This window comes from Aulonocara sp. 'chitande type north' Nkhata Bay, linkage group LG4 (genome assembly GCF_057382095.1).
Source record: "Aulonocara sp. 'chitande type north' Nkhata Bay isolate Kocher_YH1m ecotype deep benthic linkage group LG4, A_spYH_male_GT1.1, whole genome shotgun sequence".
Taxonomy (NCBI): Eukaryota; Metazoa; Chordata; class Actinopteri; order Cichliformes; family Cichlidae; genus Aulonocara; species Aulonocara sp. 'chitande type north' Nkhata Bay.
In genome coordinates, this window is record NC_141347.1 from 15346985 (window position 1) to 15371152 (window position 24168).

General features: G+C 42.6%; 1 protein-coding gene and 1 pseudogene across 2 annotated transcripts; both read right to left on the reverse strand.

Annotated features, from left to right (window-relative positions):
• Positions 1-657: 657 nt before the first annotated feature.
• On the reverse strand, positions 658-8412 carry adsl (adenylosuccinate lyase). Its single transcript, XM_086288670.1, has 12 exons — positions 8203-8412; positions 6422-6625; positions 6290-6334; positions 5895-5974; positions 5612-5783; positions 5467-5513; positions 5265-5355; positions 5084-5153; positions 4858-5005; positions 2156-2336; positions 1590-1766; positions 658-1444 (listed from the first exon to the last, which is right to left on the reverse strand). Exons 1-12 carry the CDS (start codon positions 8344-8346, stop codon positions 1358-1360), a joined length of 1446 nt encoding a protein of 481 aa, XP_086144796.1. The 5' UTR covers positions 8347-8412; the 3' UTR covers positions 658-1357.
• A 3568-nt stretch (positions 8413-11980) lies between these two features.
• Positions 11981-20836, reverse strand: LOC147332222 (adenylosuccinate lyase-like; annotated as a pseudogene). Its single transcript, XR_015128952.1, has 12 exons — positions 20745-20836; positions 18729-18984; positions 18597-18641; positions 18202-18281; positions 17919-18090; positions 17774-17820; positions 17653-17662; positions 17437-17506; positions 17211-17358; positions 12830-13010; positions 12341-12517; positions 11981-12192 (listed from the first exon to the last, which is right to left on the reverse strand). The product of XR_015128952.1 is annotated as an adenylosuccinate lyase-like (transcript).
• Positions 20837-24168: the final 3332 nt, after the last annotated feature.

Consider the following 24168-nt stretch of genomic DNA (forward strand, 5'->3'; position numbering starts at 1 on the left):
GTAGCCACAGCTGCCCTGGGGCAGACTGACAGAAGCGAGGCTGCCATATCGCGCCATCGGCCCCTCTGGCCAACACCAGTAGGCAAGTAGGGTAAAGTGTCTTGCCCAAGGACACAACGACCAGGACAGAGAGCCCAGGGATCGAACCGGCGACCTTCCGGTTACAGATGCGATTCCTGAGCCAAGGTCGCCCAATGTTACCCAGGATTCAGTGGTTGAGTAAAAAGCTGTTACTTGTCGTTACTGATGGTTTCTTTCCTCTCTTCTCTGCCTTGCTCCTGTGCAGGAGGATCTCCCTGCCCAAGTCCTTTCTGACAGCAGACATCATCCTCAGCACGCTGCAGAACATCACAGAGGGTCTTGTGGTCTACCCCAAAGTCACCGAGAGACACATCCGCCACGAGCTGCCCTTCATGGCCACAGAGAACATTATTATGGTGATGAACAAGTCAAAAAATGCATAATAGACACAAAAAATGGATTACTGGCAAATTATGTAGTGGAGTGTGAGATAAAGCAACTTGACTTCATCTGTTTAAAGGACTTCGAGTCAGTGTTATGATAGATTTGGACACAAAAGGATACAGCTGATGACGAATGTTGTTAAACCCCATCATGCACTCAGAACGTTTGCTTCCCATCTATAAAGAGGGCATAGCTTTAATAAATTCACCCCAAACAGTTTTTGCATTTATGTTTTATTTATTTCAAGCAAACAATAATACTGCGTCAATGACAAATGAAACAACCAGGCAGGTTGCAATAGCACCAGTTGCCTATCAATGTATAGTCAACAAGAACAAATTACTGTTGTGCTGATAATGTCATGCGATTCTTTTAGCAACACAAGATTTCATCAGTTGTAAATCCAGTGGGAAAATACACAGTGGTTAACTCATTAATGACCAGCAGCTGGAGTATTGTGCAGCTGATGCTTTCCACCTTCTTCTTCCCGGTAACCAAAAAAAAATAAAAAAATAAAAAAATAGAAAAGCACAACATACCTTCAACAGACCTTCCTGATTGGCAGAGCCATGACTAAATTTTAGCTTGAAATTAGTTTGAAATACACAACTTGAAATTTCACGTTATGGATAGCCGCCCCCCCCCCCCCATTTTACTGTTTTTATCAGTCTCGCTTCATCTCATCTGTTATAACTTCTCTCCACCGCGGCTGGTTGACCAACAACAGTACAAGCAAGAGCGGCCCACACGCTGGTTGTACCACACACACTTTGTGCGCTGCCTCCATCTGACAACAGAGCTCGCTCCAGGCAGACAGACGGTCAGTCCCTAGAGTGGAGTGGACAGCAAACTCTGCTCGACCATAAAACCAGCTTAAGACATCACTGATGTTTTAAAGCACAAGCTCAACCTTGACGTCCATATTGGCCTTATACGGCTCCAGTAGGGGGCGTACTTCTTCAGCCAGGAACGTTTTCACCTGAAGAAGAGGAGCAGGAACAAGAAAACAAACTATCATCAAAGGGGGTCAACAGACACAGCTGCAGTAATAGGGGAGCTGCAGCTTGGCTGTAAACATTCATCTGTTGTCAGACTGAACAAAAATAAGGCTGTTCATGCTGTACCTGCTGTGGAGCACGCCCAATAAAGGTCTTGGGGTCCAGCAAAGCATCCAGCTGCCCTAGAATGGGTGCAAAGTAGGGGTCTCGCTGGATTCTGGCCAGCAGGTCATTGTCTCCACCTTCCTGTTTGACCACAGCTGCTGCCTCTTGGGAGAGAACACGGATTTTCTCGTGGCACTCCTGAAGGAGACACAGGAAAAAACAGAAACATTAAGGTTCAATTCAATTCAATTTTATTTATATAGCGCCAAATCACAACAAAAGTCGCCTCAAGGCGCTGTTAAAGTCAGGTGGAGCTGACTTTAACAGCCATGTTGTTGGGTCTCCATGTCAGGTCTGGTTATTGGTAATCAGCTTCTTCATTTAAATGGTCAAAACACTGGTTACTAGTCAGTAAGATGATCTCACTTCAGTCATCTGTTTTTCTGGTTACCACTGGCATCTTCTGCCCAGTAAACCATCTCTCCTGATCAAGCAAAAATGCATTCATCCAGTTATGTTCAAAACTATTATTAATGTGTCCATTCTGACTCACAGAGGAGAACTCCTCACAGGGCATTTTCTCCTACCTGTCTGTTGCCTCCTGCCTTCACTATCGCCATGATAATGTTCTCTGTGGCCATGAAGGGCAGCTCGTGGCGGATGTGTCTCTCGATGACTTTGGGGTAGACCACAAGACCCTCTGTGATGTTCTGCAGCGTGCTGAGGATGATGTCTGCTGTCAGGAAGGACTCGGGCAGGGAGATCCTCCTGCACAGGAGCAAGGCAGAGAAGAGAGGAAAGAAACCATCAGTAATCACAAGTAACAGCTTTTTACTCAACCACTGAATCCTGGGTAGCAATGTGCAATGCATTGTAGGATGTGTAGTTCTTTAACAATTAACGCAATTATGTACATCGTCTTTTACTCTTGCTTTCTTTTCTTTTTCCCCCCCTTTAGGTTTTCTTCCATTTTCCCTTCATGGCCACAATTCCTCTCTTAGCTGTTTGGCTTTGTTCAAGGCCTCAAACTCTCATGGATTTCCTGAAGAGTCAGTGGAAAAAATGAAGGAGAAATCCACTTTTAAAAACAGTCTCCTTAAAAAAAGTGGACAGTCACTGTGGCCCTCCACTTGGGACACCCACTCCTAAGTGCAGGGTTCATATGCATTTTTCAGGGTCCAATTCAAGCACTTTCAAGGTCCATTTTCAAGCTTTTCCAGTAGATTACCAAAAAAAATTAAATAAAATAATGCATGTTTCACTTAGCATCACCTTAGTAAGACCATGTAAAAATTAAAACAAATCATCTTAGGTCAGTGGTTCCCAAACTTTTTTTGCTAGGTCCCCTTTGTTTGACAAGAAAAATGTTCGCGACCCCCCCCCCCCCCCCTCCTTCTCGCGCACACGCATAAACACATCCTCCAACCACACACACCCATATTTTGCTCCATTGCGTTTTTCTTTCACACCTCAAATATTTAGTAAACAATTAAGCAAATACAAGTAATCTGCAATAAATTACAGGTAGTAAGGAAATAAACTACTAACTCTTTTGCGCTACGTGCACTCATACACGGGTATTTTTGAAAACGCAGCTGTTTCGTCCACAAGTAAACGGCGTTTGGAATCACCGAGAACAGAGATTTTTTTAAAACTCCTTTTTTGCGTTTACGTGTGGACGAGGAATACAGAGTTCGTCACGCAATGTCAATGGTATGTGCCTTTTTTCACGTCACACGGTGCGCCACGTTATTGTTTACATGAGATGAATAGCAGAATGGCAGATAGATTTACAGTATTTTGTCTCTGACTATCTTCAGGTTTTACAGGCTTACATATACACACACACAGTTACTGTCGATCCATTTAGAAAGGCAGAGGCGTCACGGTGTGATTATTTTACGTGTCGCTGGTTTGTTTTTTTCCTGTGTAATAATATTCAACATTGCTATCAATACATTTTTCAAAAAAGCCTCTCTGTGCAAAATGGGTTTAAACACATAAACAGCTGTGGGATACTGTTTGTCTGTGATTTGGAGAGCCCAGCTTGGGAAAACATATTCAGCGATGCTTCATCTCCTGCTTTGCGTTAGTGTGGGCGCCCCCTGCTAGCAGTGTCCAAGCGTTGGGTTTTTTTTTTTGGTTTTTTTTTGCTTTTCATACCGCGCGCCCCCCCTGCAATGGCTCTGCGGGCCCCACACTTTGGGAAGATCTGTCTTAGGTCAACTTAAATGTCCTTTTTCCCCCCCCTTTAAAATAGAGAAAAACACACTGCATAAAAATACTGAGAAAGGAAATGGTTGTGTTATATGCATATAGTGTACAAACTCAAAAAAAAAAAACAAAAAAAAAAACAAAAACATTTCTCTTAATAATTAAGATGTGCAAATGTGAACAAATCAACTTGTAAAGATATTCATCTCCACTTGAAGAAACAAAAAAAAAAAAAAAGCTCAGAAAACCCCTGGAGGCCTAACAGGTTAAAGTTAATTCTCAATAAAACTAACTGTAAGTTGTTTAACTACATTGTTGTCTGTATTATTGTTAAAGTCCTAAATGATTATCTTTAAAGTGTTTGTGCTAATAACATCATGCACAGTAAGACCGTCATGGAGAACAGCACTGACTGGAACAGGCTTTGAACATAATCCCACATAGCAAAATTGGTATGGCCCGGATCAGGCCCACACAATGTACTTACACATGGCCCGAATACCACAAAGAATGACGGCCCTTTGGTGGACCAGACCTGGTTTGCCAGAGGTGGCCCACACATGGGCCAGCACAAGGCCAGTTGCATACACACTGGTGGTCCTGTGCTGGCCCATGTGTAGATTACCTCTGGCAAACCTGAGCTGGGCCACCAAAAAAACAGTCATTCTTTGTGGTGTGTGGGCCATCCATAGGTGGTGTGCAGCCACGGGCCAGTTGTAGACACACTGCTGGCCAAGAACAGTTTCAGCTCTGGCCCCAGATATCAGCCTAATGTGTACCTTAATCAAGCCATGTAATAACAACATGTGCCAGAACATGCAAAAAAGTGCAAAAGTAACATGACGAAACTCTGTTCAGACAGTGAATGGACTGATTCTTATATAACTTGACCTGGAAAAATTTTTAAATTCAAGCATTTTTAAGGATTTCAAGCACCCGTACAAATCCTGTAATTGGGAATCATTGTTCACTACTATTTATTGTATACTTCCACACTGATGTAATATCTACTTCACAGAGGAGAACTGCATCATACCAAATTCACAGCAGTGTAAGTGTGTCTTTGTGGGCTGACCTGTTGGCGCTGTCATCCAGTGTCCTCTCCAGCCACTGGACTGAGGCAGTCTGCAGGGGGTCGGCCATCAACGCAATCAGATGTCGGGCCAAGCTACAGCAGCGTTCTGCACGCATGGGGTTCCTCTTGTAGGGCATAGCACTGGAACCTGGAAGAGGAGCAGGCAAAGCTTTAGGCTGAGGCACAGTTTAACAGGTAAAAAGTGCTTTTGAATGAGCGAACGTACCAATCTGCTCCTTCTCAAAAGGTTCCTCGATCTCTTTTAGGTTGGCCAGCAGGCGGATGTCTGTGCAGATCTACAGCAGACGACAGTATAAAGTTTAGACTCAGTTACATCAGCTTTTTGAAAATCCTGAGCTCAAGACCCAAGTTTCTTTAACCACCACTAAATGTAGACATTTCCTCACCTTGTGCACAGAAGCTCCCAAACTAGCGAGCCTGGACAGGCAGTCTATGTCCACTTTGCGACTGTACGTCTGTCCAGTCACCAGGTAGGCTCTGGATAAGAATGGAACAAATGAGTTATAGCCTGTGTTTCAAACTGTTCCTACTTGGACCATGTTATAAAAACATGTCAGCCAATATTGGAGACAGGAGTTTGATACTCACTTCTTAAAGCCAGCCATCTCTGTCACCATCTTGTCAAGCTCTACCACCTGGTGGTACAAAAGGAAAACTGACATTAAAAAGTCATCACAATACGGTGCTGTGGGACTTCAGAAATCACCCACGTGGTTCTTATGGTTGTTTATACCTTGTCATGGTCCCCTTGAAAGAGCTGCAGGAAGCTGGCCTGGGTGCCTGTGGTCCCCTTGACTCCACGGAAACGTAGATCATCGCGGGCTCGCTCCAGGTTCCTCACATCCATCACCAAATCCTGCAGCCACAGACATGCTCGCTTCCCCACTGTGGTCAACTGGGCAGGCCTGTACAGAGAGGAGGAGAGGGGCACAGTGGGTGTGTTTGACATCAAAGTTAGACAGCTCCATCAGTCTGATGAAGGCCTATGAAAACACTGCAGCTGCAGTCGGACTCACTGGAAGTGTGTAAAGCCGAGCGTGGGGAGGTCGGCGTATTCCTCTGCAAAGTTTGCCAGCCGGTCGATGACTCTGGCCAGCTGCAGGAAAAACAAGCCTTTAATGATGCAAATCAGGGTGTCAAACTTATTTTACATCGTGGGCTACAAACAGCCAGCTTTGATTTTTAGCTCCCAGAAGCAGTGAAGATGCGTAATAAATGTAACCAACATGTTGGATAGCCTGTCCTGTCATCTTTAAATATATTTTTTCATGAATTCAATGAAAATGTCCTGTTAGTTTTTTTTAAATGGACTCACTGTAAAAACAAAAAACTAGCTGACAAGCTTGTTTGATATTAATATATTCATTTGCACTGTTTTCATAGAATTTCTGGACAAACAGGTGAGTCTCACCTTAGGCAAGAGGATGTTGAAGCCATCACGCAATGCAATGAGATCCTGAAGAACAGAAATGACAAACATGAGAAGCTTTAAAGAGTCAAAACTCATCACTGCTGGGTTTATTTATGCAATAGTCATACTTACAGTATTGTCTCCCACATAGCATGACGTAGCTCCGAGGTGGATGATGGGAGCAGCTGTGGGGCAGCAGTGTGCAAAGGTGTGGACGTGCGCCATGACATCGTGCCTCAGCTTTCGCTCTTCTTCAGCTGCCATGGCAAAGTCAATGTCCTCTGCATGGCTCTCCATCTCTGCAATCTGAGCATCAGTGATGGGCAGACCCAGAGCCTGAGGAGGAGAACATTGAACACAGAGACATGATGACAAACAGGAAGAGTTCCTACAAGCAACTCATAAAGTTTAGAGCTGGCAAAACAAAAGTGCTTGTAGTTACAGAATGAATTCTGAACCATTTCCTGCAGGGTTTCATTTTCAGAGTTTACTTATAAGCTTTTTATGTGGAGCTTTTTGACTCTTGATAATACAGTTCTTTACTTTTAAGATATTTATTTATTAACAGTTACAAATGGAAATATATGTTTTTATATAAATACAAGTTTTATTATAAATACACATATTTGCAGCATTGGCTCTTCTGTTGATGAAAAGGACGTTTGGGTAAAAGTCACACTGTGACTTGCATTGCTAAGCTGATAGCAAACAGCCTGCTGTTTATTAGTCATTAGTCTGTCAGCATGTCTTTTCTCCAGTTTTGATCATCATGTGCTGTCCTCGTGAGGAGGCACAGGCGCTCAATATGCTGATTAGACTGGACTGTATTCTGTTGGGACACCGTAGTCACGTGATTCCTACAGCACTACAGATTGGTTCCAGATAATCGAGTACCTCGCTCCAGTCAAAGGGGTCATAGGTCAGACTGGTCAAATAAAACCTCAGTAGAAAAGAGAGCACAAACACAACAGCATTTAGCCAGAGTAACTGTTACTAATTTTCCCGCCGGGTTATGGCTGAATTCCAGTGGAATGACGGTCCCGTCGTAATAGACGTTCCAGCTATGTGTTCCAGCCCTAAACCAAACTTATCCCTAACCATAACTAGCTGTTAAATGATGTAAAATAGTGTTTTCCAAAGCGATTTTCAGAAAATGAACGAACATGTGTAGATTGAGTCCAAACGGTTCTCATGTGCTCTCCTTTTTCCGATGCCGTCATGTAGGAACGTGTTGGGTACCAGAAAGCATATAATGTTGACGATTTGTCACCTAGCGTAAAATATTAGGCTTAGGGAGTGAGAACGTGTCTGACCACTACCGGCACACTTTTGCACCGGAGGTTTTCGGAAAGCTTTTATTTTGGTATTTCCGTTGATCCATACAATAAATTTGCATGTTAGCCTACACATTTAGATTTAATATTTAACATTTAGATTTAACATTGTGTTTTAAATATGAAAAGTTGCAAATGTCATAGGTCAGACAGGTCAAAAAAAAAAAAAAAAACCTCAGTAGAGAAGACACCACAAACACAACAGCATTTAGCCAGAGTAACTGTTACTAATTTTCCCACTTGAAGAGCTTTTCGTTCACAGGAACATTCGCTGTCGAGAGAGCAGCAGCTGTTCAAATAATTCAGAACATGTACGCATGCGTGTCGAAGCTCACGATGGCTCTGCGATGGGAAAATACAAACTGCAGATTTTCAATTATAGAATCTCATAATAATGTTGACAGATGTTCATTTAAAATATGACCTATGACTTCCAGACAAAGACACTGATTACTGTATGGTAGCAGTCTGCTCAGTCAGCACCGGGTAGCATGCGCACGACTCTTAAGACCTCCTTATAACTATGTTTAGAGCAGGAAACTTGATAAGGCTCTGTAAAGGTCGCGGACTATATCAAACCTTTTCAGCTTTGGCGAGGAAAATCCACAGCTTCCTCCAGGTGGTGAACTTCTTTTTGTCGCTGAAGTTGTAGCTCATTTCTTTGCTGGCGTATCTGGACACCAGAGGTGAGCGATACTTATTCATCTCTTCGGCTCCGGCCATGGTTGCTAGAAAAGTGAACACTGCAGGGTAGCGACAGGGTCTTCAGCTTCTTTCCCCCGCCCCGCTCTTTTTCTTCTTCCTCTGGGGTTCTTTATAGCAGTTGAACAAACTTACAGTTGCATTACTGGCCCCTAGTGGACTGCGAAAGTAACACCTACCTTATTTCGTGTAATTTGAATGCATTTTGTGCCAAGAAGTCAGCCTTTGATCTCGTAGACTTTTCTATGTGAAACGGCTCTGCTTCTTCTTTGTGCCCTCAGCACCAAGCTGTGGCATCCCTAGTGGCACTCTCACAGCTGTTTATGGTGAGTCCATGAAATGATGCCACAAGATGCTGTGGCATCTGAGGGTGATGCCACAGCTCCAGAAAGATATTCTGGCACATTATGAGAGCTTGGTCCACATTGCCAGCAAAAAGTCAAACTCGTTGAATCACTTGGCAATTATATTCACATTATTTATTCACTTTGTCCTTTTGAATTTTCTAGCTTATTATAGATTGTAGTTGAGCCAGTGGCTCCTTCACTTGTTGCTCCAATATTTTCCTCAATGCTCAGTGTGTCAGATCTTTCGCTACTTCTCTGCCTCGTTAGGTAATAATGATACTTTTAAGGCATATTGCATATTTGCAGCTCTGGAGGTCAGGCTCACTAAATTGGAGACCCAGCTCCGCACCCTGGAAAATCCTTTCCGCACCCCTGCAGGCAAAGACAGCTTTGCTACCATTACCGCTGACCCAAGCATATAAGAATGATGAAAAATCTGTGCTTATCAGTTGCATTTATCTAATATTAAATAACTCACAAAAAATGCAATTTCATCTATTTTATTTGTCAAATTTTCAGTGTATTGTTGTATAGGGTATACACGGGGTTCCTTTTTTTTTTTTCTTATTATTATTTTAATAAAATGCAACTCTGGAACTGCCGAGTGTCCCCAAAAGAAACAGATAAATCAGGACTATTTCAACAAAAATTTCAGCTTTATCATATGTGGATCTACAGCTTCCTTCAATGTGTGAATTTCTTCCTGCTGGCCTATTGTAGTGTCTTGAGCTTTTTTTAATACGTATAATATTCAAGAAAAATTTGAAACAACTACCTTCTGTTGTTGTTATTTTGGAAAATAAAATTTGTTGTTTGTTGTTTGAAAAACTATTTATATTCAATTTTCAATTCAATTCAATTTTATTTATATACGGCCAAATCACAACAGCAGTCACCTCAAGGTGCTTTATAATGTAAGGTAGAGCCTACAATAATACATACAGAGAAAAACCCAACAATCATATGACCCCCCTATGAGCAAGCACTTTGGCGACAGTGGGAAGGAAAAACTCCCTTTTAACAGGAAGAAACCTGCAGCAGAACCAGGCTCAGGGAGGGGCGGACATCCTCTGCGACCGGTTGGGGTGAGAGAAGGAAGACAGGATGAAGACATGCTGTGGAAGAGAAAAAGATTAACCCTCTCGAGGCAGGCGTTGCCGATTTGCAACAGTTAAAAACTAACAACCTGATTACCCCACATACATATTTTATGATTTTTTTTTACTCAGAAGTACCACTGCAGGACTTGGTTGTGCATTAGCAACAAAAAGTTTCCCACTTGCTCACCAGATGGCAGTGTTATCCCACTTCCAACACGTCTGCTTCCTTGGGTTCACTGACACTGATTTTCTTGGCGTCAATTTCATGTAAGTATCACTATCAACCTCCATTAATTTGAAACCAAAACTGCATCAGAAGAATCATGAGTGTATATAGATACAGTAAATGCCAATTAGTGGATTTTATCTCTTCTGGATTTTTCCCCTGGGGCAGCTTTATTTCAACGTAGCAGATTTGCAATGTGTGGCCAGATAGGTACCACTGGATGCCACATGCTTTATCTAATAGTTTGCCTATATTTTGAGCAACAGTTCATACTAGGGTTATTTTCATATCACCAATGTTTACATATTACTTTGAGGTGTCACTGAGGGTATATCCTTTGGAAAATTAAATAATTTAGAGTGAAGTTACAAACAATCTGAGGCAGATTTGATCAAAAACAATGGCACAATACGATGTTCATTTTACTGTGCAGTAATGAAAACTGATGTAGCCTAATTCCATGGCACATATATTACTACAGATCAATGTGTTAAGGCATTTTTTGGCAAACTATCTTACAGAATACTCTATTTGCAGGATTTGCAGTGTGTTATGGCAGGCAGACGAAAATTTTACTCAGTGAGGGAAGCCATTGAGTTGATTTGCCTTCCTGATGGGGCTTTATCTGACACAGAATCCATTTCAGATGATAAAATTGCTGATCCAGATTTTGAGGATACTCCTGAAGCATACGAGTCTGACTCCAGCCTTGATGATGATGAGCCACTGGCAGCAATAGCAAAAGCTAATCCCAACCACCTTGATGTTGAAATTCATACATGCAGACAGTGACACTGAGGTCCCAGATGACAATGCACCTCAGCAAGGCCCAGCTCCTGTCAACAAGGAGCGGAACCAGGCAGAGGAAACCCGCAGCAGCTGACATAGACTCTTCATTCCGAGGACCTGCATTCTCACCTCCACCAGACGAAATACCAAGTCCAAAGTGATCAGTTCATGGACAAATCCGTGTTTGAACATATTTCTCACCAATCTAACCTGTATGCAGCTATGAAGAATGGCCCAGAACTGAAGAGAAGAGAACCACTCCATTGATGAGCTGATGATCCCCTTCAAAGGAAAGATTGGAATGAAACAGTATATCAAGAAAAAGCCGCAAAAATGGGGAATCAAGGTCTTTACTTGTGCAGGTGTCACTGGACTAGTCTATGACTTTGAAGTATACACTGGAAAAGGGACTGTGACCAATGAGCGTGGACTTGGTGTTGCCGGAGAAGTTGTGTTTCGTCTCGTGTCAGAAGTTCCAAAAGGTCTAAACTACAAGTGCTTCTTCGACAACTGGTTCACTTCCCCTGAACTCGTTGTGGAACTGAAGAAAATGGGAATTCTAACAGCTTCTACCATCAATCGTAACCGTCTCCGTGGATGTACCCTCAAAAGTGACAAGGAACTCTCAAAGGATGGGCGTGGTGCGTATGAAGTGAAATATGAAAAGACAAGTGGGAAGTCCATCGTGAAGTGGTATGATAACAAGGCAGTTTTACTGGCATCATCCTTCATTGGCCCTGAACCTGTTGAGAGATGCAGAAGGTGGTCGAAAGAGAAGAAGGAATATGTGGAAGTGGACAGACCCCACATTGTCAAGGTGTACAACCACAATATGGGAGAAGTAGACTTAGCAGACATGTTTGCAGCTCTCTATCACATTGACATCCGCCCAAGTTGTTGGTACCTGCGCATCTTGTACTACTTGATTGACCTATCATTGGTCAATGGCTGGCTCCTCTATCGCCGTCATCTCACCCAGAAGCAGGAGAAGAAGTATATGCCACTTCTTGACTTCCGTGTTCAAGTTGCAGATGCCCTCATGAAGGTTAGCATAGCATTTTTTTTTCACCCAGCCAAAAGCATTATATATGTTCAAAGCACCATATCAGCCTCATGTTACACAGAGGCTGTCAATTCAGCGCTGTAAAGTGGCCAATCATAATGAATCAGTTCATTATAAGTTGTAGATTCAAGCTGCTCTTCATATTTTTGGCCACCAGATGTCACCAAACAACAGTGTGTGAAAAGCTTTGAGTAATGAACAGTTTTTCAATATAACCTTCAATACTTCAGATAGCTTCATTTGCCCGTCACTGTTGAAACCACAAGGTCAACCTTGACGTTCATATTAGACTTGTATGGCTCCAGTAGGGGGGCGTACTTCTTCAGCCAGGAACTTTGACACCTGAAGAAGAGGAGCAGGAACAAGAAAAAAAACCTATCATCAAGGGGGGCAGCAGCAGACACAGCTGCAGTAATAGGGGAGCTGTGGCTTAGATGAAAACATTCATCTGTTGTCAGACTGAACAAAAATAAGGCTGTTCATGCTGTACCTGCTGTGGAGCACGCCCAGTAAAGGTCTTGGGGTCCAGCAAAGCATCCAGCTGCCCTAGAATGGGTGCAAAGTATGGGTCTCGCTGGATTCTGGCCACCAGGTCATTGTCTCCACCTTCCAGTTTAACCACAGCTGCTGCCTCTTGGGAGAGAACACGGATTTTCTCGTGGCACTCCTGAAGGAGACACAGGAAAAAGCAGAAACATTAAGGTGGAGCTGACTTTAACAGCCATGTTGTTGGGTCTCCATGTCAGGTCTGGTTATTGGTAATCAGCTTCTTCATTTAAATGGTCAAAACACTGGTTACTAGTCAGTAAGATGAGCTCACTTCAGTCATCTGTTTTTCTGGTTACCACTGGCATCTTCTGCCCAGTAAACCATCTCTCCTGATTAAGCAAAAATGCATTCATCCAGTTATGTTCAAAACTTTTATTATTGTGTCCATTCTGACTCAGAGGAGAACTCCTCACAGGGCATTTTCTCCTACCTGTCTGTTGCCTCCTGCCTTCACTATCGCCATGATAATGTTCTCTGTGGCCATGAAGGGCAGCTCGTGGCGGATGTGTCTCTCGATGACTTTGGGGTAGACCACAAGACCCTCTGTGATGTTCTGCAGTGTGCTGAGGATGATGTCTGCTGTCAGGAAGGACTCGGGCAGGGAGATCCTCCTGCACAGGAGCAAGGCAGAGAAGAGAGGAAAGAAACCATCAGTAATCACAAGTAACAGCTTTTTACTCAACCACTGAATCCTGGGTAACAATGTGCAATGCATTGTAGGATGTGTAGTTCTTTAACCATTAACGCAATTATGTACATCGCCTTTTACTCTTGCTTTCTTTTCTTTTTTCCCCCCTTTAGGTTTTCTTCCATTTTCCCTTTATGGCCACAATTCCTCTCTTAGCTGTTTGGCTTTGTTCAAGGCCTCAAACTCTCATGGATTTCCTGAAGTGTCAGTGGGAAAAATGAAGGAGAAATCCACTTAAAAAAAAGTGGGCAGTCACTGTGGCACTCCACTTGGGCTACTCACTCCTAATTGCAGGGTTCATATGCATTTTTCAGGGTCAAATTCAAGCATTTTTTAAGCACTTTCTAGGTCCATTTTCAAGCATTTCCAGTACATTACCAAAATAAAATTCAATGACGCATGTTTCACTTAACATCACCTTAGGAAGATCATGTAAAAATTAAAATAAATCATCTTAGGTCAACTTAAACTTCTTTTGTTCCCCTTTTGTTAAAAACAGAAAAATGCACCACACAAAAATACTGAAAAAGGAAATGGTCGTCTTAAATGCATACAGTGTACAAACTCAAAAAAAACAAAAACACATTTCTCTTAGAAATTAAGATGTGCAAATGTGAACAAATCAACTTGTTAGAGATATTCATTTCCACTTTAAGAAGAAAAAAAACAAAACAACAACAACAACAACCCCACCAAACAAAAAAACTGCACCAAACATCACAATAATACACAGCAAGGCCAAATTAATAAGTCTTCTCATCAGATATTGACATTTGTCCTACGCTACACAAAAAAAAAACAAAACATCTGTCTCCTATTTTAACTAGTTAAGCACTCACGCCCCCAAAAACGAGGGCAAAAGGGAGGAGATCGCGTTTAATCGGTTAACACGAGGAGGGATAAGACAATATAAATGCTGACATGAGTAGTGTCCACAGAAACCTGAATTTCAGACCATTTTCTAAAACCACCAAACAAAGTGAAGACACCAAACAGTTAAAAGAGCAGTTACCTCACCATGAATCTGTGGACAGGTAATATCCATATATTGATATATGATTTTCTGGAGTTGAATGTGAACCAAAGCATATTTTCAAAGGTGTTAAATGCTTTAAAATACTTTAATTAGGTGTGAGATATAAAAAAAAAATCATTTTTTTCTATGTTTGAGTCACAGTAACTTATAACATAGTATCATCTGCAGTAATATTTACACCTCTGATGACATCTCACAAGTGTTAGCTTTATTTTGATAGCAAGATTGCATACACAGTTTGTAACTGTGGAGAAATACTCCATTTATTTTAGTCATTTCATTTTCAAGCAGAAAGCTCAGAAAACCCCTGGAGGCCTAACAGGTTAAAGTGAATTCCCAATAAAACTAACTGTAAGTTGTTTAACTACATTGTTGTCTGTATAATTGTTAAAGTCCTAAATGATTATCTTTAAAGTGTTTGTGCTAATAACATCATGCACAGTAAGACAGTCATGGAGAACAGCACTGACTGGGAGACGCTTTGAACATAATGAATTGTTCATCTCCCTTTAATACAGACCATCCTAAAGTGTGGGGCGCGGTATGAAAAGGGGGGGGGGAACCAAACAAACAAGAAAAAAAAACCGCTAGGACACTGCTAGCACGGCACGGGGCGCCTACAGAAATACAAAGCAGGAGATGAAGCATAGCTGAATATGTTTCCATTCAGCTATGGAATGGAAACATATTCATTCTAGTCTTTTGGCTTCATTCTAAGCCAAAGACTAGAAAATATGGTGAAGCATATCTTCCCTTTGGCTTCACCTGCACAAGTGCCAAGGTAGGTCTCCCCTGCAGAATTGGCTTTCCCTTTGTCGGGAGCAGCGCTGGGCTGTTCAAATCACGGACAAACAGTATCCCACATTCTTGATTTTTAATTCACAAACACTTGTTGTAATGACTAACTACTCCTGATATTTTGGAGATGTTATCTCTTTATACAGTAAAGTTAGTGTGGGATACAAATAATATCAGGCTGATCCTGCCACAATTTGTTCCCCCGGTTCAAATCACAGACAAACAGGATCCCACAGCTGTTTATGTGTTTAAACCCATTTTGCACAGAGAGGCATTTTTTGAAAAATGTATTGATAGCAATGTTGAATATTTCTGTGAAGGTTCTCAGTCATCCAGGTCATCGTAGTCAAAGGAGCTTGCAAAGAAAAGCGTCTGGACTTCTTTAAGTTGCTTGAAGACGTTTCACCTCTCATCCGAGAAGCTTCTTCAGTTCTAAGGTCAAATGGTGGAGAGTCCCAGATATAAACCTAGTGGGAGTATCCCCCCACAGAGGGACAAAAGGACCCCCTGATGATCCTCTAATCGCCTGAGCCAAGGTGTGAAACTGGGTGTGGGTCCCAATCAGCCAGAGTTTCGGGTGAGTTCGGGTGAAACCTGGCTCCACCTTCTCATGCGAATTCCTGAGATCAGATGGCCCAGGATGTGAGTGGGCGTTAAGGCGTCTGGGAAGGGATCTCAAAACTGGATTATAGATGGCAGAGAGTTGGTGTCGTAAACCACCACCTCTGTTCAAAGATGGTCGCTCACAGTGGACATAGAGGGCTTCTTTCACTCCTCTTTCAAATCATCTGTCCTCTCTGTCCAAAATGTGAACATTGGCATCCTCGAAAGAGTGTCCTTTATCCTTAAGATGCAGATGGACTGCTGAGTCTTGTCCTGTGGAGGTGGCTCTTCTGTGTTGTGCCATGCGCTTGTGAAATGTTGAATATTATTACACAAGAAAATAATATTTCCTGTGTAATATTATTACACAGGAAAAACAAACAAACAAAAAAACAAACCAGCTACACGTAAAATAATCACACCGTGACGCCTCTGCCTTTCTAAATGGATCGACAGTAACTGTGTGTGTATATGTAAGCGTGTAAAACCTGAAGATAGTCAGAGACAAAATACTGTTAATCTGCCATTCTGCTATTCATCTCATGTAAACAATAACGTGGCGCACAGCGTGACGTGAAAAAAGGCACATACCATTGACATTGCGTGACGAACTCTGTATTCCTCGTCCACACGTAAACGCAAAAAAGAAGTTTTAAAAAAATCTCCGTTCTCGGTGATTCCAAACGCCGTTTACTTGTGGACAAAACAGCTGCGTTTTCAAAAATACCCGTGTATGAGTGCACGTAGCGCAAAAGAGTTAGTAGTTTATTTCCTTACTACCTGTAATTTATTGCAGATTACTTGTATTTGCTTAACTGTTTACTAAATGTTTGAGGTGTGAAATAAACTGCACTGGAGCAAAATAAGGGTGTGTGTGGTTGGAGGATGAGTGCGTGCGGGGGAGGGGCACGAACATTTTTCTTGTAAAACAAAGGGGGGCCTAGCAAAAAAAAGTCTGGGAACCACTGCTTTAATAAACAGGCAGCCTTAAAGTATGAAATATTCATATATTAACACATATTTGTCTGTTGTCTCAGTGGCTGATAGTGCCATAACTACTGTAATAGCGCTGCCATACTGCATTACACTCAGTGCATTTCAATTATTTCTCCAGAAAATTTGATAGCCAGCAAAATAATAATAGTTTTAAAAAATTGGCATGTGTCATGTACACATTCTCGAAAATTATTAACTAGGACTCTCCTGTCATGTGTCTCAAGAGCGCAAACTCCGCCATTGTCGTTTTCCATCAAACACTCATTAAAACACCAACATGTTAGTGCACTCATCCCTGACTGTGCGGGGCGGAGTCAGACATTAGAAACGGACTGACATGCAGAGGTGCACGGCAGCCCGGGCGGAGAAATGTTGCTTTTACACTTTGCAACTCATTTAATTTCTCTATCTGATAAGAAAACTATTCAGAGTTATTTGTGGTGAGTGAAATACAGTTTCAAGAACGTTTAAGCTCCACATCTGAAGTTCAAGCACTTTTCAAACCTTGAAAAGACAATATTAAAATTCAAGCATTTAAGGATTTCAAGCACCCGTACAAACCCTGTAATTGGGAATCATTGTTCACTACTATTTATTGTACGCTTCCACACTGATGTAATATCTACTTCACAGAGGAGAACTGCATCATACCAAATTCACAGCAGTGTAAGTGTGTCTGTGTTGGCTGACCTGTTGGCGCTGTCATCCAGTGTCCTCTCCAGCCACTGGACTGAGGCAGTCTGCAGGGGGTCGGCCATCAACGCAATCAGATGTCGGGCCAAGCTACAGCAGCGTTCTGCACGCATGGGGTTCCTCTTGTAGGGCATAGCACTGGAACCTGGAAGAGGAGCGGGCAAAGCTTTAGGCTGAGGCACAGTTTAACAGGTAAAAAGTGCTTTTGAATGAGCGAACGTACCAATCTGCTCCTTCTCAAAAGGTTCCTCGATCTCTTTTAGGTTGGCCAGCAGGCAGATGTCTGTGCAGATCTACAGCAGATAACAGCATAAAGTGTACACTCTGTTAGATCAGCTTTTTGAAGCTCAAGACCCAGGTTTCTTTAACCACCACTACATAGAGATATTTCCTCACCTTGTGCACAGAAACTCCCAAACCAGCGAGCGTGCCCAGTCACCAGGTAGGCTCTGGATAAGAATGGAACAAATGAGTTATAGCCAGTGTTTCAAACTGTTCCTGCTTGGACCATGTTAAAAAAACATGTCAGTCAATATTGGAGACAGGAGTTTGATACTCACTTCTTAAAGCCAGCCATCTCTGTCACCGTCTTGTCAAGCTCTTCCACCTGGGGGCACAAAAGGAAAACTGACATTAAAAAGTCATCACAATACGGTGCTGTGGGACTTCAGAAATCACCCACATGGTTCTTATGGTTGTTTATACCTTGTCATGGTCCCCTTGAAAGAGCTGCAGGAAGCTGGCCTGGGTGCCTGTGGTCCCCTTGACTCCACGGGAACGAAGATCATCGCGGGCTCGCTCCAGGTTCCTCACATCCATCACCAAATCCTGCAGCCACAGACACGCTCGCTTCCCCACTGTGGTCAACTGGGCAGGCCTGTACAGAGAGCAGGAGAGGGGCACAGTGGGTGTGTTTGACATCAAAGTTGGACAGCTCCATCAGTCTGATGAAGGCCTATGAAAACACTGCAGCTGCAGTCGGACTCACTGGAAGTGTGTAAAGCCGAGTGTGGGGAGGTCGGCGTATTCCTCTGCAAAGTTTGCCAGCCGGTCGATGACTCTGGCCAGCTGCAGGAAAAACAAGCCTTTAATGATGCAAATCAGGGTGTCAAACTTATTTTACATCGTGGGCTACAAACAGCCAGCTTTGATCTTTAGCTCCCAGAAGCAGTGAAGATGCATAATAAATGTGACCAACATGTTGGATAGCCTGTCCTGTAATTTTTAAATATAATTTTTCATGAATTCAATGAAAATGTCCTGTTAGTTTTTTTTTAATGGACTCACTGTAAAAACAAAAAACTAGCTGACAAGCTTGTTTGATATTAATATATTCATTTGCACTGTTTTCATAGAATTTCTGGACAAACAGGTGAGTCTCACCTTAGGCAAGAGGATGTTGAAGCCATCACGCAATGCAATGAGATCCTGAAGAACAGAAACGACAAACATGAGAAGCTTTAAAGAGTCAAAACTCATCACTGCTGGGTTTATTTATGCAATAGTCATACTTACAGTATTGTCTCCCACATAGCATGACGTAGCTCCGAGGTGGATGATGGGAGCAGCTGTGGGGCAGCAGTGTGCAAAGGTGTGGACGTGCGCCATGACATCGTGCCTCAGCTTTCGCTCTTCTTCAGCCGCCACGGCAAAGTCAATGTCCTCTGCATGGCTCTCCATCTCTGCAATCTGAGCATCAGTGATGGGCAGACCCAGAGCCTGAGGAGGAGAACATTGAACACAGAGACATGATGACAAACAGGAAGAGTTCCTACAAGCAACTCGTAAAGTTTAGAGCTGGCAAAACAAAAGTGCTTGTAGTTACAGAATGAATTCTGAACCATTTCCTGCAGGGTTTCATTCATTTTCAGAGTTTACTTATAAGCTTTTTATGTGGAGCTTTTTGACTCTTGATAATACAGTTCTTTACTTTTAAGATATTTATTTATCAACCGTTACAAATGCAAATATGTTTTATATAAATACATGTTTTATTATAAATACACATATTTGCAGCATTGGCTCTTCTGTTGATGGAAAGGATGTTTGGGTAAAAGTCACAGTGACTTGCATTGCTAAGCTGATAAAAAACAGCCTGCTGTTTATTAGTCATTAGTCAGCCTGTCAGCGTGTCTTTTCTCCAGTTTTGATCATCATGTGCTGTCCTCGTGAGGAGGCACGGGATTCCTACAGCAGTACAGAAAGGTTCCAGATAATCAAGTACCTCTCTCCAGTGAAAGGAGTCATAGGTCAGACTGGTCAAATAAAACCTCAGTAGAGAAGAGAGCACAAACACAACAGCATTTAGCCACAGTTACTGTTAATAATTTTCCCACTTGAAGAGCTTTTCGTTCACAGTAACATTCGCTGTCGAGAGAGCAGCAGCTGTTCCAATGACTCAGAACATGTACGCATGCGTGTCGAAGCTCACGTGGCTCTGCGATGGAAAATACGAACTGCAGATTTTCAATTTTAGAATCTCGTAATAATGTTGACAGGTATTTTTGAAAACGAGATTTTCCGTTTTAAAAAGTAATCCCGTCCACACGTAAACCCAAAAATGAAGGAAAACGCTGCTAGGAACATGCCAAAGCAACAGTTGGCGATAGAAATGTTGGCCAATCAGAAGTCTAGAAGCCTCGGCAGGAAATAGTAAACAAAGATGGGGCATAGAAGCAGAACCGAGTCCTGTGTGTGGAGGGACAGTAACTGTGTGTGTATATGTAAGCATTTAAACACTGCAGAGAGTACAATTAACAGTATTGTAGAAATTCATTTCACCGAAAATAACGTGGCGCACAGTGTGACGTCAAAAATGGCGCACACCTTTTTCTCAGTTTTCCTCATCCACACATAAATACAAAAACTGAGTTTTCGAAAATATCCACCCTGGCAGGCGTTTTTAAAAATCTCAGTTTTCAGTGACTGAAAACGCTGTTTACGTGTGGACAAAAGGTGCAAACGCATAGAAAAATCTCCGTTTTCAAAAATACCTGTGTGGGCGTGTCCCACTACCTCTTCTGCCTGAGGTGCCACCTTTTCCCTTTTGTGCAGCTGACTCTTGTCAGTAATTAAAGAGATTTAAGCCCAGGGAAAGGTGAGCTCTGCCCAGAGTGCCATGTGAGTGGTTACAGCTAGTGAGCTGTGTGCGTGGTGTTTGCAGCTAGTGAACTGTGTGCGTGTGTGCTGTTTGCAGCTAGTGAGCTGCTCTCTTTTTGACTTACATTTTGTTACTTCCCCCTCACTGCCTAGACCCCTCAGGCGAACGTAACAGTGTGGACGTAGCCAAATGTTCATTTAAAATATGACCTATGACTTCCAGACAAAGACACTGATTACTGTACGGTAGCAGTCTGCTCAGTCAGCACCGGGTAGCATCCACACGACTCGTAAGACCTCCTTATAACTATGTTTAGAGCAGGAAACTTGATAAAGGTCGCGGACTTCTTTTATAAGCTTGTATCAGCAGATCATTATATCAAACTTTCTCAGCTTTTGCGAGAAAAATCCAGCTTCCTCCAGGTGGTGAACTTTTTCTCGCTGAAGTTGTAGCTCATTTCTTTGCTGGCGTATCTGGACACCAGAGGTGAGCGATACCTATTCATCTCTTCGGCTCCAGCCATGGTTGCTAGAAAAGTGAACACTGTGCGGCTACAGGCCGGGTAGCGACTAGTGATGGGATTTCCGGCTCTTTTTAGAGAACCGGCTCTTTCGGTTCCGAACCGGCTCTTCAGGAGTGTGTGTGTGTGTGTGTGTGTGTGTGTGTGTGTGTGTGTGTGTGATTTACATTACTGTGCTTGAGAGCCACCATTTACCGGAACCAAATTCCCTGTATGTGTCTGCACATATACTTGGTCAATAAACACGATTCTGATTCTGATTCTGATTCAGGTTGTTTTGTTGCTTTAAGTAATTTATTACCGTATTTTCACGACCATAAGGCGCACTTAAAAGTCTTAGATTTTCTTCAAAAAGTGCGGCGCGCCCTATAGCGCGGTGCGCCCTATGTGTTGTAAGGAGGACGTAGTAGAGAACACCATGAGAACGTTAAAGGGTGAAGTGTGGGCGTTGATCGTATATACCGGGACAATCGCACATACCTGTATAAAAGAACAGGTATGTGCATTATGCAGGACATCGTTGTTTTAACAACCCTGGAAATGGCAAAGAGACACGCTTACGAAGCACAGTTTAAACTGAAGGCCATCAGCTACGCGGAGGAACATGGAAATCGAGCAGCGGCGAGAGAATTTAAGATTAACGAATCGATGGTTCGCAAATGGAGGAAGCTGGAAAACAAGCTCCGGCAGGTCAAGAAAACGCAGCTGAGTTTCCGCGGACATAAGGCGAGGTGGCCCGAGTTGGAGGAAAGACTCGAGCGGTGAATCATCGAGCAAAGAGCGAGCGGGAGAAGCGTTTCGACGGTCACCATTCGGCTAAAAGCAGTTTCACTAGCTGAAGAGATGAACATTGAACATTTCCAAGGAGGTCCGTCTTGGTGCTTTCGTTTTATGAAACGGTGCCATTTTTCCATCCGGACCAGGACTACGGTAGCGCAGCAACTTCCAGCGGATTATAAGGAAAAGCTGGCCATCTTCCGCTCCTACTGCAGCAAACACATCGGCGACAAAAACATCCAGCTCAGCCACATCACAAACATGGACGAGGTCCCGCTCACTTTTGACATCCCGGTGAGTCACACTGTGGAGAAGAAGGGGACCAGCACGGTAGCGATACGCACAACGGGGTATGAAAGTCCTCTTTTACTGTTGTGCTTGGCTGCCATGCTAATGGACAGAAACTGCCGCCTATGGTGATTTTTAAGCGAAAGACTTTGCCTAAAGAGAAGTTTCCAGCAGAAATCATCATTAAGGCAAATGAAAAGGGCTGGATGGATGAGGAAATGATGAAAGACTGGCTGAGGGAGGTGTATGTAAGGAGACCAGGTGGTTTTTTCCACGCAGTTTCACTAAGAGTGGAAGGCAGCGCCGGGCGAGTTACGCCACAATTTGCCAGTGGATTGTAGATGCTTGGGCTAACATGTCTGCTGGCACTGTTGTTCGAGCTTTCGCAAAAGCCGGCATCGTTTCCGAGGAGCCGCACGGCACGGAAAGTGACTCTGACAGTGAAGACAGTGAACCTGGCATGTTTGATGGAGATTTAGCGCAGCTGTTCAATTCAGACACAGAGGATGAGGACTTCGATGGGTTTGATTGATGATAAAAATGTGAGTACCAAACTTTGTTTTGCTCCTGCTTTATTTTTAAATACGCACACTTGTATGCTTGTGTGTTGTTGATGATGACGATTATTGGTAATAAAAATGTGAGTACCAAACTCAGTTTTGCTCCTGCTTTATTTTTAAATATGCACACTTGTATGCTTGTGTGTTGTTGATGATGACGATTATTGGTAATAAAAATGTGAGTAAGGTACCGAATTCAGGTTTGCTCCCGCTTTATTTTTAAATACGCATACGGTACTTGTATGCGCCCTATGGTCCAGTGCGCCTTATGTGTGTGTTAAATACAGTAATGGCACACATAACTGAGACTGCGCCTTTTAGCACAGTGCGCCTTATGGTCGTGAAAATACGGTATTAACAACAATATAAAATCATGCACACAATGAACTACTAATATAAAAAATGTCTTTTTTATTTATAAATGTTTATCATATAAGTATTCTTGTATTTATTCACAGCACACAAAATGTAAAAAAATAAATAAATTATAAGTACAAAAACCAACTATTTACAATTCAACTTTTTTCCTTTTAAATTTTCAGCTTTTTCCCTTTTAAACCAATTCAAAACAAAAGAACACAAAACACTACACAACACAATAAAATATCAATTAAAATATGCAAAACAAAAAGAAAAAATGAACAACCAGATCTTTAATTGACGGAAAGGTTGGCATTCAGGAATATCAAGTGCCTTAGCTTTGAGGAGCTGATCCGGTTTCTTCTGTCATTCATTATCTGTCCTGTTTTGGAGAAGATTCTCTCTGAGGGGACTGATGTTGCTACAATGCAAAGTCTCCGTGTCATCACCTGGGTAAGACGTGGATAAGTATAAGCCTTTGTCTCCCACCAGCTCAGTGGATCTGCACTTCTCTGGCAAAGGGGCTCATCAATGTAGGATCTCACTTCCAGTATTACATCTGCTGAGGGATTCCTTCTGGTAGTGTCTCTACTTGCTCATTCTTCAAAGAACCTCCAAACAGCTTGTTCATCCTCTTCTCCCTCTTGGTTCCCTGGCAGTGGAGTTGGTTGGCTGGATCTTGCTGCTGCAGTTATTCTCTGAAGAGCTTCATCCACCGCTCTGTTGTCATTAAAGACCAGCTTCTTGGATCAAGAATGGTGGTTTCAGAGAGAACAGCATTATATTCCATTCTGTGGAATTTTCTGTCCATGGATGCACAGAGAGCATCCACCAACTCTTTCACTTTTCCAGTAGTTACTCTGGTTTGGTGTTCAGCTGTCACTCTCTGCAGACCCTTGCACAGGATTAACATTTTGGAGGCTGTGACATGGCTGAAAAAAAGAGTACATAACAAGTTTCAAAATTATGCTGTATTTAAAATTCAGCAGTATATTATTATTATTTATGATCATGTCTAATCTACTTTTCATACCAGCAATGCAACCAGCAATGCAACTAACTACTACTACTACTACTAATAATAATAATAATAATAATAATAATAATAATAATAATAATAATAATAATACAATAACATTTGCACACTCACCTGTCTGCACTGATCTCCATGGTGACCTGCTCAAATGGCTCCAAAACACTGCATGCCTCCTGTAGTACCTCCCATTCCTCATGGCTCAGAGGGTCGACCGGTGCATTGATAACTGCCAGGGTAGAGATGACTGAATCCTTGGACTCCAGAATCCGTTTTAGCATATGAAAGGTTGAGTTCCACCTTGTGATACATTCTTG